The sequence below is a fragment of the Oratosquilla oratoria genome, chromosome 9 (assembly GCF_046742065.1).
Source record: "Oratosquilla oratoria isolate Oo_2021 chromosome 9, ASM4674206v1, whole genome shotgun sequence".
NCBI lineage: Eukaryota > Metazoa > Arthropoda > Malacostraca > Stomatopoda > Squillidae > Oratosquilla > Oratosquilla oratoria.
The window spans coordinates 40,462,836-40,477,243 of record NC_134785.1 but is presented as its reverse complement, the minus strand read 5'-3'; the positions used below and the strand labels follow the sequence as shown (position 1 = coordinate 40,477,243).

General features: G+C 39.7%; 2 protein-coding genes across 5 annotated transcripts in view; one reads left to right on the top strand and one right to left on the bottom strand.

The window, feature by feature from the left end:
- The window catches only part of LOC143028331 (uncharacterized), a 65,491-nt gene extending 64,847 nt beyond the window's left edge, over window positions 1-644 (top strand). For both annotated transcript variants that reach the window (XM_076190262.1, XM_076190261.1), the window contains exon 12: window positions 137-644. In XM_076190262.1, the coding sequence (XP_076046377.1) occupies window positions 137-314 (178 nt within the window). In that variant the 3' untranslated portion in view covers window positions 315-644. The remainder of the gene's footprint in view (window positions 1-136) is intronic.
- Window positions 645-1,048: 404 nt separating this feature from the next.
- IA-2 (tyrosine phosphatase IA-2) overlaps window positions 1,049-14,408 on the bottom strand; it is a 737,060-nt gene continuing 723,700 nt past the window's right edge. For all 3 annotated transcript variants that reach the window (XM_076190257.1, XM_076190258.1, XM_076190259.1), the window contains exons 23-24: window positions 9,740-9,793; window positions 1,049-3,008 (exon numbers count right to left, since the gene is read on the bottom strand). In XM_076190257.1, the coding sequence (XP_076046372.1) occupies window positions 2,798-3,008; window positions 9,740-9,793 (265 nt within the window). In that variant the 3' untranslated portion in view covers window positions 1,049-2,797. The remainder of the gene's footprint in view (window positions 3,009-9,739; window positions 9,794-14,408) is intronic.

Here is a 14,408-nt window from a genome sequence, read left to right as displayed (position 1 = left end):
ACAGCTCCAGAAAACCCCTTCTGTGACTTTAGAACTCATCTAGTGGTTATGATCAAATTCCTTATTAAGTTACCCTTTCACTGCATTGTGCAAATGTCATCTCACATTTTCTCTGATCTTCTTTTGTCTTCTTCAGGTATGAGTTACCAGGTACAAGTGCCTTGAACTTTGTTCTTGAAAATTCCCTTGGTGGAGGAGGTGTGGCGTCATTAAGGTCAGATCCACAAGGGAAAGCCTATGGTCAAATGCTCCTGGACTTCTGTGTACCCAACATGCCTTCAATAGACTCACTAATCAGCAACCCAAAGGATTAGATGGAGTAAAGCATTTACAGCAGTGAACCTGGTTTCAACCAGGTCAACATTTTTTATTGTAGGGATTTGTACAGTACATATTTATGTATATTTGGCATTTGAGCCACATTACTCATTGATTCTTTTATATCATACCATCATATTGTTAATATACCTCATGCCTACACTCATGTTTTTTATTGAATGAACTTGATTTTAGGTAAAATTGAAAGGTAGTTGACAAAAGTAGTAACACTATCAATACAGACATTTAAACTTCATGAAGTTGTTCATACAGTTTATACCAGCAGAATTGTCAGAAATCATGAAATAAACTTTTTGTTTTCTTTTTTACATGTATTATTTGTAGCATTCCTTCCTATACTGTATATATCTGGAAAAAAATCTTGTACGAGATGCTCAAAAATGAAAGATGATAAAATTTGTTTTGGTGAATAAAATTTGTGAGACATTTTTTTGATTATGGAGGTCATCTTGTGTCTGAGGTTGATTGAAGTATATATACATACTCATATGCACCAAAGAGCTTGTTTCCCCTTATAAGTGGGTTGGCTGAGTCAAAGCATACACTTAGCCCACACTCATCCAAAGCCCAGATCTGTGGCAAGAGGGTTGTCACATCAGAGCAAATTGCCAAAATGACCCCAAAATTTACAAGGGTCCTCTTGGGTCTTAGGCCCTTTCATCAAGTCGTGGGAGAAGATTCTTGCAAAATTAGGGTAAAAAGAGAGATGTCCACCAAATCACTTTATTGGTGTTTACATTAGGAAAGATTTCCATGTCTATGAATACACTATACTTTTAAGAAGGCCTTACCGTCAAACAAAGAAGAAATCATCTCATGTTTTTTTGTGTTTTTTTTTGCGACGTGAACGAGAGAAGGTACAGAACACAAGCATACAATCTAAACCTAGAGTGTTGTGGATTTTTTTTTTTAGAGTAGGATTTCATGTATCACCAGGGGACATGGAAAAGGTGACTGCGGAAATGGTTTTGAGTAGTTTACGGGATTTGTTGGTATGTATGCAGACTCAGGGAGGGCCGCGAGTTGTGGGCATCTCACGTGGTCAAGCTTGAATGGTTTCTGTTTTTAGTCTTATGAAATTACTCGCTTTCTTTATTTCATTATTTAACACTGAGCTCATGAAGATGATATGCGATTGCCCAGTTATGAATGCGTGTGTATACATATATGCATATACATATATATATATACACATATATATACATATATTGTATTAATATATTTATATATTTATAGTCAAGGTTTTTAGTATGCCATTCTTTATATATATATATGTATATATATATATATGTATATATATATATATATTTATATATATATATATGTGTGTGTGTATTTATCTTCTCTTCTAGAAAGCAAGAGATCATTATTACAACGAAGAACACGTTAACACTACATTGACATGTACTGGCTGCGGAGGTCGATAGCCGAGGGTCGTGATTGGCTGGTAGAAGCCTTCTTGGGAGGCTGGGTCCAAGGAGGCTTCTCATCTGTGAAGGAGGAGGAGGGAAGACCATCCACGAAGCTCGGGCGAAGGACCTCCAGCACCCAGCATCACAAGTCCTCTCCTTCATTTTAGTTAGTTTTGTCTTTGATTTTTATTTAGTTTAGGATTTTTTTAGCATTTTATGTTGAGTTTACAGGGACACTACACATGAAAATGACATTCAATGAGTCTCAGTTACAGAAACCTTTTCACTCTGTCCGTAATGATGGACATTGCAAATTTAATGCCAATAGTCTTCTTTTTCTTTCCTCTCTTTTTGTACATTGATTGATGTAGCTGTAATGATGGTGAGGCCAATCAGTGCTGGAACACTTGGAGTTGTTTGCCTCTGATCAGAGCAGTGGATCTTGAGGAACTGTGGATGATTTGGTTTTGTGATTTTTTTTTTCTCTGCAATGTTGATAAAGTTTCTGTAACTGGGCGTGACTTGGTGGATATTTGCTAAGTAATTTTACATCTTCATTACCACCTATACACTATTATATGTCGATATATATAGACTCTCATATAATATATCAGTATCAATCCTTTTTTTGAACATCAAGTAAAATATAGATTATATATTCTATGCTTTGGATATATAGTTCCAATGGTAGCCATTTGACCGCAGCATTTGACTTCCCTTTTCTACTTTGTGCGGTTTATAACTTCAATCAAGGCTGGCCAACCTTTTTCAGTATTATCAGTAATTTCACCCTTTTGCTTGGGGGTTATGTAGCATTATATTTTGACGCGATACATTAGTAGTATTACTGGGTATACATGACGTAGTACTGTAGCTTATTATTATTATTCATTATTTCATTATTATTATTATTAATTATTATTATTATTATATAATATTAGTTACGACCGGTAACACGCATGCATGATCACACGAGTCACCAGTGCAAGCCATAGAGTGATCCAGAGCATTCAAAAACCCATAACCTCGCGTAAGGTCGTCATCTCCTACTGCGGCAGGGCCTTGAGGATGGCGTGGACCTCCTCGGCCACTGCCATCAGGACAAACTCGAATTGTGCTTTTGTCTTGACCATGGACGGCCGCTGGTCTCGGATGTGCTCAAGCGTAGCGGCAATGTCGATTTCCTTGGCACCCTTTGCCATGCGATTGAGGACCATATCAATCAGGCAATATGTACCTGTGCGGCCAATCCCGTCACTGAAACAAGAGAAGTGTGATATAGCATGTGCATACATATACCAAAAGGCCTTCCCCCAAATGTAATGGGGGAAGAAGACACAATACACCATCACTTCCATTTCTGACCCTTTGCTGGAAGTTGAGAGATTATAGTTGCCTCATCACCTAACAACTGATCTTGTTTTCTTGGCCTCATCCAAATGTGTTTGTATCTCTTTGGCCAATAACATTATTCTGTCATTGTCACTTGCTTGGATTTAGATATTTGGTTAAAAACAAAATTGAGCATTATTGATTACATGAACATTAAATTTAGAAATAGTTGTAATTCTAAGCAGTGAAAGGTATATTCGCATAGTTCCAATATATTATGGTCCTGGTTCAAGTGTTCACAATGGTACACAAAAACCTCACCAATAGTAATTACATAAAGGACAGCAGATAACAGCAGGTGAGAGACAAGGCGTGGTAATCTTGGTTTTATCAAACTAATTTTACTTGTTAACCTAGTTGAAATGGGTTTAATTTCTTGTGCTGCCTTTGTTTTCAGACTGTTGATGTAATTTGGTCTAATAAGAACCTTTCTTTAGAAAGGTTCTTGGTATTCTTAAAGAATACCACAGTTTATTAGACCAAATTAGGCTGCATCTGACTGGAAGATGGAGAAGTTTCTAAGGTCCAACTTCCCTACTGCCACACAAGAATGGAAATCACTAAAATCATACTTTCTCTGCATTCCTGGAATCCATCGCAAACTTTAATCCTAACAAACTGGATACATTAATAAAGTTTGTCTCCAACCGTATCTGGTTACATTGCAGAGTGCTCTTATGTTCTTATGTATACCTATGAATCAGCTATAGATCTTCTCAAAGACCTCTATGTCAAACCCAAAAATGGAGTGTTCATGAGACACTTATTGGCTACTTGTAGACAGTATGAAGGGGAGAAAATAGATTAGTATCTACAAGAGCTTCAGCTGCTCAGCAAGGATTGTAACTTAAAGGCTGTTACTGCTTCACAGAATCAGGATGACTACATATGGGATTCTTTCATCAATGGTTTGCTTTCTCGTACAATCAGGCAATGACTGCTTGAAAACAAAACTTTGGACCTAAGTATGGCTGTTGATCAAGCCAGGGCACTTGATGTTGCTCAGAAGACCTTGGAGTCTTATCCTCATTTTACTGTCTCTAGTGTAAGTGCTGCTACAACACCCAAGCCTGTTTGCACCAATAATGGGACCTGTGCTGCTTTAACATCTGAAACTGCCTATTCTGTTGAAAGAACCTGTGCTACTACCAATTGGAAGTCCCAATGCTAATTCTGTCGTGGTCCCTGTCATAATCGTGGACAGTGTCCTGCAAGAAACATCACTTGTCATAAGTGTAATAAGCAGGGACACTTTGGTAAAGTGTGCCAGTCCACTATGTTTTCTACTTCTGCATCCACTCAATCTTCTACACTGGCAGTCATCTCTGCTTCTTCCCCGGGACTACTATGGCAAGCTACTGTGTTTTGGTTGGTAATAATGAAGTAACTGCTCTTATCGACACAGGGAGCTCTGAATCTTTCATCTCACATAGTTATGCCAAGAAGCACAAGTTGAAGGTTATCCCAGCAATTGGAAGCATATCTATGGCCCCTTCATCACTTGCATCTCCTGTAAAAGGACATTGCATGGTATAATTTGAAAGGCGAGTTCTACTGCAATACAAGGCATTCTTGCTGCCAGATTTGTGTTGTGATGACATGATACATGGGCTCAGAAATTTAACTTACAAAGAGAGGCTTAGGCACCTTAACTTACACTCCCTGGAAAGATGCAGAGTGCAGGGTGATCTAATAGAGGTGCTTAAGTGGATACAAACAAGATCATCATATTAAGACAACAGGACAGGACTTGCAGGAATGGATTTAAACTGGACAAATTTAGATCTACATACATATACCAAAGGCTTTTTCCCCCTTACAAGGGAGGTAGCTAAAAAGAAAAAGGCATAAAAACCATTCGCACCCATTCCATCCCTAAATACACTCCACTCCCTTCCACCCTCTACCCTCCCTCTTATCTTGGAACCTCCTGGATGACGGGTAATCCCTGTATCTTGTCCACTGCCCTGGGTCAGAGGCAGTGTCGCAAGACACAGCAAGGCCAATTCATTAAATTGGTGACCCCCACCCCAGCCCCCCTCTCCATCCCCTCATGCAGAAAAGGAGAAGACCAGGAGAAATCCCTTCAGGCTGTGTCAAATTTTTCTCACACATACTACCTCACCCCCCATCCCCCCACCCATTCCACCTCATGCATCACAACATCATCCATATACAACCATTCTCCATTCACCCCTGTCTTCTGTCCTCTCCCATCCTTCCTCAACAGACATTCCCCTCTTCCCCAAAGCCTCCTTCACCCCATCCATCCGTCTCATCCTAGGTCACCCCCTCATGTTCACTCCCTCCACATCTGCCTTCCATACCTCTTTTACTAGTCTTCACTCATTCTTTCCATGTGTCCAAACCATCCTAATACTCTTACATCAACCCTACCTCCCAACTCCCTTACCACCCCTGTTGTCCTCCTCACCTCCTCATTTCTCACTCTATCTAGCCTAGTAACCCCCATCATACTTCTCAGACACCTCATCTCAAACACATTCAAACTCCTTCTCTCTTCCTCTCTTATGTTCCATGTTTCTGCCCCACACAGTGCTATCAGCAAAATCACTCCTTCATGCAATCTCCTCTTCGCCTCCATTCTCAAATGTCTATTCCTCATTACACTTTTTAATCCAAGGCATTTACTCTCTTCTCTCAATCTACATTCTACCTCCACCTCCACTCCACCTTTTCCTGCCACATTTGCACCCAAGTATCTAAAACCACTTCCTCCTGTCGCTCTCCCTTAATGCTCACTTCCAGTCTGCTGCCACTTTCACCCCTTGTACATCTCATCACCTCACTTTTACCCACATTTATCTTCAACTTTCGTCTTTCATACACTCTCCCAAACCCTGTCACCAACTTCCTCAGTCCCTTCTCTGATCCTGCTACAACCACAGTGTCATACGCAAACAACAGCTGGCTCACCTCCCACTTTTCTCCATTTTCTTTAAACATCTCCAATCCCTGACCCATCACCCTTGCATTTACCTCTCGCACCACCCCATCCATGTATAAGTTGAACAGCCAGGACGACATAACACATCCCAGACAAAGTCCCGCCTATACCTCGAACCACTCACTCTCTCTATTTCTAATCCTGACACATGCTCTACTACTACTCGTAAAAACTCTTGACAGATCCTAGAAGCTTTCCTCCTATCCCGTATATCTGCAAAACTTCCCACAGTGCCTTCCTGTCTACCCTGTCATAAGCATTTTCCAGATCCATAAAAGCCCAAAAAATATCCTTACCTTTTCCTATAGCTTTCTCACATATCTGTCTTACCACAAAAATCTGATCTACGCAAACTCTACCTGTCCTAAATTCACACTGTTCCTCACCAATTACTCCCTCTGTTCCTCTCCTAATCCTCTCAATCAAGATCCTCCCATAAGCATTCCCAACTACACTTAATAAGCTAATCCCTCTGAAACTACTACACTCACACTTGTCCCCTTTTCCTTTATAAAGTGGAATTATACAGGCATTCCTCCAGTTCTCTGGTACTCTACCCTCTCTCCAGCAAACATTGAATAACCTCACCAGCCAGTCCACCATCACTGTACCTCCTTTCATAAGAAGGAAATCGGCAAGAATTGGTTGACTAATAGGGTGGTCAACAAATGGAACAGACTTGGTAACCATGTAGTGAGCGCTGAAAATATCTGTTGTTTTAAGAAATGGTTAGACAACTTTAAGGATGGGGATGATAGGTGGTAATGGACATGGAACTGCCTAGTGTAGGCCTCATGGTCTCTTGCAGTCTCCTTCATTCTTATGTTCTTATGTTCTCATGTCATTCTTGGTCAAGACTTCATGAGTCAGCACTCAAGTGTTACTGTGGACTTTGGCACATCCAAGAAAGATCTAAAGATCTCCAACCCTGCCACTTGCATTGTACTGTTTGCTTTGGTAGATACACCTTGTCTCTTTTCAATTCTTGCTCCTCATTGGAAACCCATTGCAACGAAATTTCGGAGGTTTGGGAATGATGATGAGAAGTTCATAAGGTCTGAAATTAAAAAGATGTTACATGATGGTGTTACTGAGGAGAGTACATCTCCATGGAGGGTGCAAGTCCTTGTTGTGTTAAATGAACACCACCAAAAGAGATTGGTTTTTGACTATGGACAAACCATTTCTAAATTCATTCGTTTGGATGCGTACCCTCTTCCAAGAATAGATGACCATGTCACGGAACTGTCTTATTACAAGTGCTATAGTTCATTGGACCTGAAAAGTGCTTATCATCAAATACCTATGTGGGAAGAGGGCAAGCATTTGCAGTTACAAATGGCATTGCTTGCTTCCAGAGGACTATTGACATCAAGCAACATGATCTACATGGAACTTGTGCTTATGTGGACAATATAGCCATGGCAGGAAAGATCCAGCTGGAATGTGATGAGAACTTGGCAAAGTTTCAAGAAGCTGCCTGGTTCCACAACCTTACCTTCAATGAGACTAAGTCTACCACTTTACAAAATCTATAGATTTTCTTGGTTACACAATAACCCACAGCTCTCTCAAACCAGATTCTGAATGTTTATGTCCATTAAAGGAATTACCCCCTGTGTAAGGGGGAAAAAAGCCTTTGGTATATGTATGTATGTACCAATCCCTAAAGATTGTTCTTCCGTATGCTGTGTTATTGGTATGTTTTCCTGTTATTCACAGTGGGTTTCCCAATTCTCTGACAAGATCAGACCTCTTATTATCACTGACACTTTTCCTCTGAGTCTAGAGGCCCTGAAAGCCATCAATGATCTCAAAGAAGAGATTGGGAAAGCTGTTGTACACTCAGTTGATGAAACTATTCCTTTGGTAGTTGAAACTGATTCATCGGATACAGCCATTGCTGCTACTCAGAATCAGGCAGGCTGTCCAGTTGCCTTTTTCTCTTGCACTCACACTCCTATTGAATGCACTCTGCAGTACAAAAGGAGGCGTGTGCAATTGTGGAATCTGTAAAAAGGTGGTCTCACTACAGGATGACGTTTTACCTTAGTTACGGACCAACAGTCTGTCGGCTTTATGTTCCATACGAATTGACTTGGAAAGAAAATTCAACGATGGAGGATCGAGTTGGGGTGCTACAATTATGACATCATGTACTGTCCTGGTAAATACAACATTCCTGCAGACACTCTCATGTGCTCACTGTGGAGCTACTGTCAATAATGAGAAACTGTCTGAGCTCCATGCTCAACTTTGCCATCCCGGTGCAACAAGAGCTCATTTTATAAGAGTGAAAAATCTTCCTTATTCCATGGAAGATGTGAGGAGGGTGTGTTCTGAATGCCCTCAATGTGCCCAATTGAAACCTTGGTTCTACAAACCACTCCAAACTCCCCTTATCAAGGCCATGCAGCCCTTTGAACGTCAAAGTCTAGACTTGAAGGGACCTCTACCATCGAACTCCAAAAACCACTATATGCTCACAGGGATGGATGAGTATTTTTGTTTTCTGTTTGCATTTGCATGTCAGAACATAATTACTGGTATTATAATCCATTGTCAATCAAATTTTTGCAATATTTGGTATGCCTTCCTACCTACATTCTGATCATGGATCCTTGTTTATGGCCAAGGATCTATGTGAATTCTTGCACAATATAGTTATTGCCACTAGTCAAACAACACCTTATAATCCTCAAGGAAATGGGCAATGTGAGAGGTATAATGCTATAATTTGGAAGCACATAACCATTGTTCTGGCATCCAAGAACCTTCAAGAATATCAATGGGAAACAGTGTTGCTTGACACTCTTCATTCAATTAGATCTCTGCTCTGCACAGCCACCAATGCTATGCCTCATGAAGTCTCTTTTTGCACCAGCGTCAATCTCCCAGTGGCCATTCATTGCCAACTGGGTTATCTGTTCCTGGACCTGTCTTAATATGATGTCACATTCGCACCAGTAAATACGAGCCCCTCATTGATAAGGTTCAGTTGTTAGAAGTAAATATGCTCATGGAAGATATGTTGATGGATGCAAATTAGCAATATCAGTGCATGACTTGGCTCCAACTGGTAACATATCTTTGTATGAGAGGCAAAAGGACCTCAACGTCAGTCCTTCTACAGAAACAGGTTCTGTGAAGATTCTTCTGGAGCCTACTGCCAATTCATCTGAGTTGAATTCTTCTGATGCTATAGGTGATCAAAGTATATTTGTCAAGTAAGGAAATATGAAGGTTAATTTGCTCCCAGCCCAGATATCCAGTGCTCCAACTAATCTCCAATGTAGGGACGAACCCTTCACTCCTACGCATACTGGTCCTGTATAACTGTGCTGATTTACCAAGGGAGGGGAGAATGTGATAATCTGGGTTTCGTAACACTAATTGTATATATCAACCTAGTTGAAGTGGGTATAATTTCTTATACTGCCTTTTTGTTTTGTTTTCAGACTATGTTGATGTAATTTGGTCTAATAAAACCTAAAGAAAGGTTCTTAGTATTCTTAAAGAATAGCACACACGTTATGGAAGAAATGGTTCTGCAAGCCAAAGACAATTTAAGATTTTTTTTTTTTTTTTTTTTTTTTTCCAAATCCCCCAGCAAAGTAATATTCCTTACCTGCAGTTGACGATGATGGGACACGACCGTCCGCGGTATGACTTGTTCACCTTCCTGCAATGGACAATACATTAGTAAATTTTGTGTGTGTGTGAGTGAGAAAGACTTATGGTCCCACCCAGAGGCTGTTACTGGTTGCATGAAGGATACTGGTCTTGTGTAAGAGACCAGAAGACTGACCATTTGTATGTATGATTCGCTTAAAAGTGGCAGTCTGCCGACAAGATTGACTAGATAAACACCATATGAGGATGGAGCCTTTATTTGTACGACGTTTCGCTTATTACAGCTTTTTCAAGTACAATCTCAAGCATTTGTATCTCAACTTGTACTTGAAAAAGCTGTAATAAGCGAAACGTCGTACAAATAAAGGCTCCGTCCTCATATGGTGTTTATATGTATGATTCACCAGTCTTAGACCATGTGTTGGACTCATGATCAACAACTGTTACCCTCCTAGATGAGAGCACAGAACTCATAATCATGCAAGTCCTGATCCATGGATAATGCAATGTTTTTGTGTTCTTTACCTAATTGTAGAACTGTAGTGTACAGGAAAGGAGTAATTACTGTGGGGTTCCTGTCTCTTACTCTGTAATTAACATACCTGGCTTCTAATTCATGTGTGTATATGTGTTTACATCATTATATTTACATAACTGTAGCATACAGAAAAGGATCAGCATTTGTGTGTGTGTGTGTGCATGTGTATTTTCTATTTTCTGCATGTGTGTTGTGTCCATGTGTGTATGAACAAAAGGTATGTATATCAAATCAGCATACATCAAAGGCCCTTCCCCCCTATAAAAGGGGTGGCCAGATCCAAGCACATACCCACATCATAAACAAATAAAACTTTTACTAAAATCCCTCCCACGAGAGCACCTTGGGAATGAAGTATCAGTTCACATCACTATAGGTCAGAAAGCAATGCAGTAAGGCACAGCTCCACTGGTGTCCCATTCAATTCTCACGAAATATATTTTTGCCTTTGTTGTACAAGATACCAGTGGTGTGTACACTGCACTAATGACTATACACAACAGACTATGCAGCTAATTCAGTAACTTTCAAAAGTACATGCACACATACAAGATCTGGGAGTGTTGATAAAAGACAACCTGTCATCTGACAGACATATTAGCATGAATGTGGGAGAGGCATACTGACTGACTCTTGCAAAAGATCAAAGTGGCATTTCACTAAATGAATGAAGAGATGAAAAAACCTCATTTAAATCCCTGATCTGTCCAAGATTGGAATATGTGTCCGTTGTATGGTGCCCTCACAGAGTGAAGGATATAAGCAAAATTAAGAGAATACAAAGGGCAGCAACCAAACTGGTCCCCAGCCTGGCAGATAAAACATATGAGGAAGAACCAAAAGCACTTTGTCTGTCAACTTTTAAAGATTGAAGACAAGGTGATATGATTACAGTATTCAGGTCATTAAAGGGGATAGATTGCATTGACAGGAGAGATTTCCTGATTAAAGATGGAAGAGCTTTAAGAGGTAATAGGAGCAAATTAAGGAAGACCACATGTCTAAAGGATGTGAAAAAATGGTTTTCCATACAGATGCATAAATACTTGCAATAGCTTAGGAAATGATATAGCCCATGCTCAAACAATACATGAGTTCAAATCTAGATATGATAATTGGAAATCAAGGATATAGATTAAGTTGGAACTACATTAATTTGAGACTAGGTATGATAAAAAAAATTAGAAAGTAGAAGACGGGACCCAATGAGCATTGCTATTGCTTCTTTCTTGTATACTACAATTAGGTAGATACATGCATCCTGGCTTGAAAAGCTTTCACTTATACTATAAACTTTATTTCCCCATTGATCAGTTCTCACCTACATTGAGAAGGCTCATCTACAGTGGTACGGCCACATTAAATGCATGGACCAGGAAAGATGCCCAAGAAAGTACCTGGAATGCCAACCTGAAGGAAGAAGACCAAGGGGAAGACCCTGCATGCGCTGGATCCAGAACATCAAGGACGTAACAGAGAAGAGAGGAAGTGATGTGCAGACAGTGGAAGAACAACAACTCCATCAGAACAGAAGAAATTGGCATCTTTTTGCACAGCTGGACCACTGACAGGTGATATGCCTAACAGGAGTTTGGTGAGAAACCAAGGAATGGTGTGTGTTAGTATGACTGGTGATAACCAGCACTTCTATCCTTTGGGATAATATCATGCCAAAGAGGTCCAAAGAGGTGGAAAAGAAGAACTTTGAGGACAACAAAAGAAGGATGGACAATAGAAGATAAAAGTAATCAGCTTTCTTGAATGGAGATTAGTTTCCAATCATAAAGAATGCCACGTGGCTATTGTTGGTGTGTATTTACCTAATTGTAGTATACAGGAAAGGAGCAATGCTCATTGGGTCCCATCTCCTATTCTCTAATTTTTTATCATACCTAGTCTCAAATTCATGTACAGTTCCAACTTAATCTATATCTTTGATTTCCAATTATCATGTCTAGATTTGAACTCGTGTATTGTTTGAGCATGGGTTATATCACCTCTTAAGCTATTCCAAGTATTTATGCATCAATATGGAAAACTATTTTTTCACATCCTTTAGACATGTCATTCTTAATTTGCTCCAATGACCTCTTAAAGCCCTCCCACCCTTGATCAATAGATCTCTTCTATCAGTGTAATCTATCCCCTTTAGTGACCTGAATACTGTAATCATATCACCTCCTTCTCTTCAATCTTTCAAAATTGGCAGACAGAGTGCTTTTAGTCCTTCCTCATATGGTTTATCTTCCAGGCTGGAGACCAGTTTGGTTGCTACCCTTTGTATTCTCTCAATCTTGCTTATATCCTTCACTCTGTGTGGGGACCATGCCACTGACGCATATTCCAGTCTTGGACATATTAGGATTTCTATGAGTTTTTTAATCATCCCTTCATCCACATAGTGAAACGCCACTTTAATCTTCTGCAGTAGTCCATATATTTTCCCACAATCCTGCTGATATGTCTGTCATATGACAGGTTGTCTTTTATAATCACTACCAAATCTTGTATTTTTACCTAGCTGTATTTACCTAGTTGTATTATACAGGAAGGGTAGCTATGTTTGTAGTGACCCATCTTTGTATCTCGCAACGTTTAATTTGTTCTTAAATTCTTGTTTGGTGTTTGCACACACTGCTGTTTTGTCCAATTTATTCCAGACATCCACCACTCTGTATAGATTTTTTTTTTTTTTTTCAAAATCTCTTGTATGTTTGTGTATGTGCATGTATTGCCCATTTCCAGTACTTTGCATTTTTTGGTATTGTACTTCATGTAATTTATCTAGTATTTACCTAGTTGTATTATACGGGAAGGGAGCTATGCTCGTAGTGACCTGTCTGTATCTTTCAGCATCAAGTTTGTTCTTAAATTCTTGAATAGTATTTGCTCACACTGTTGCCTCATCTAATTTATTTCAGATATCCACCACTCTGTGTGGGAGGCTATTCTTTCACAGATCTCTTCTATAACTATCATTTTTGAGTATCTTTTCATGTCTTCTTGTTTTTATATTGTCCCACTTTAATAAATCATCTCTATCTAGGACTTCCATTCCTTTCATAATTCTGTAAACAGTCAGTAGATCTCCTCTTTCTCTTCTTTGTTCCAGGGTTGGTAGTTCCAGTTTGGACAATCTTTGTATGTCAATTTGGAGAGTGTTGGTGCCATCTTTATCATTGCTCTTTGTATTCTTTCTAATTTCTTTATGTTCTTTTTAGTACAGTCACTATCTGAGTTACGAAGTACGCGAGTTACGACCACCCATACTTACAACCACATCTAGCAGATGCCTATTATGAGTTTACTGTACATGTCTGGCAGTACAGTGTGTAAGATAGTTGTGGCAACCGGCATCGCGTACGGCAGTTATGGCAGAGATGGAAAAGTTGCTATACACGTGGTTGGAAGACAATAGGCAAAGAAATGTGAGAGTGACGTTGCAAGCAGTGCAAAGTAAGGCTACAAGTTAATTTCACATGTTGAAAGAATGTGCAGGTGAAGAATATGCTTCACATGAGTTCATAGTGAGTGCTGGTTGGTTTCGTTGCTTTCGAGAGCGTTACCAGGCTCACGACGTGTTGTCGAAAGGTGAGGCTGCTAGCAGTGATGCGCCTGCAGCTAAGGCATTTGTGGAAGAGTGATAAATTATGGATGAAGGATATTTACTTACTTACGACCACGTCTAGCTGATGCCTATTATGAGTTTACTAATACGAATACACTATAATAAGTATTTTCTTTCTTTAACTTACCATATCATATTAACAACTAAGCAACTGAAAACAATACTGTATACAACTGTAGGAGAGAAGCCAAACGCAGAGTATGGGATCCAATGTATTTAACGTTTCGCCCACCAGGGCTTCTTCAGAAATAACATAGTGGACAAACATCTGACTCCTTATATAACCCGAGCTTGCAGGGAGAAACGAACATGAAACTGGTGTTAAAAAAGAAAGAAAAAAAAGTAGAGACTGAACAACTTCACACCAGGCTTAATGACCCCCTTATGGGTCGATAGCCTTAAAAAAGTCCACTATGTTATTTCGGGAGAAGCCCTGCTGGGCGCAACGTTAAATACATTGGATCCCATACTCTGCGTTTGGCTTCTCTCCTACAGTGC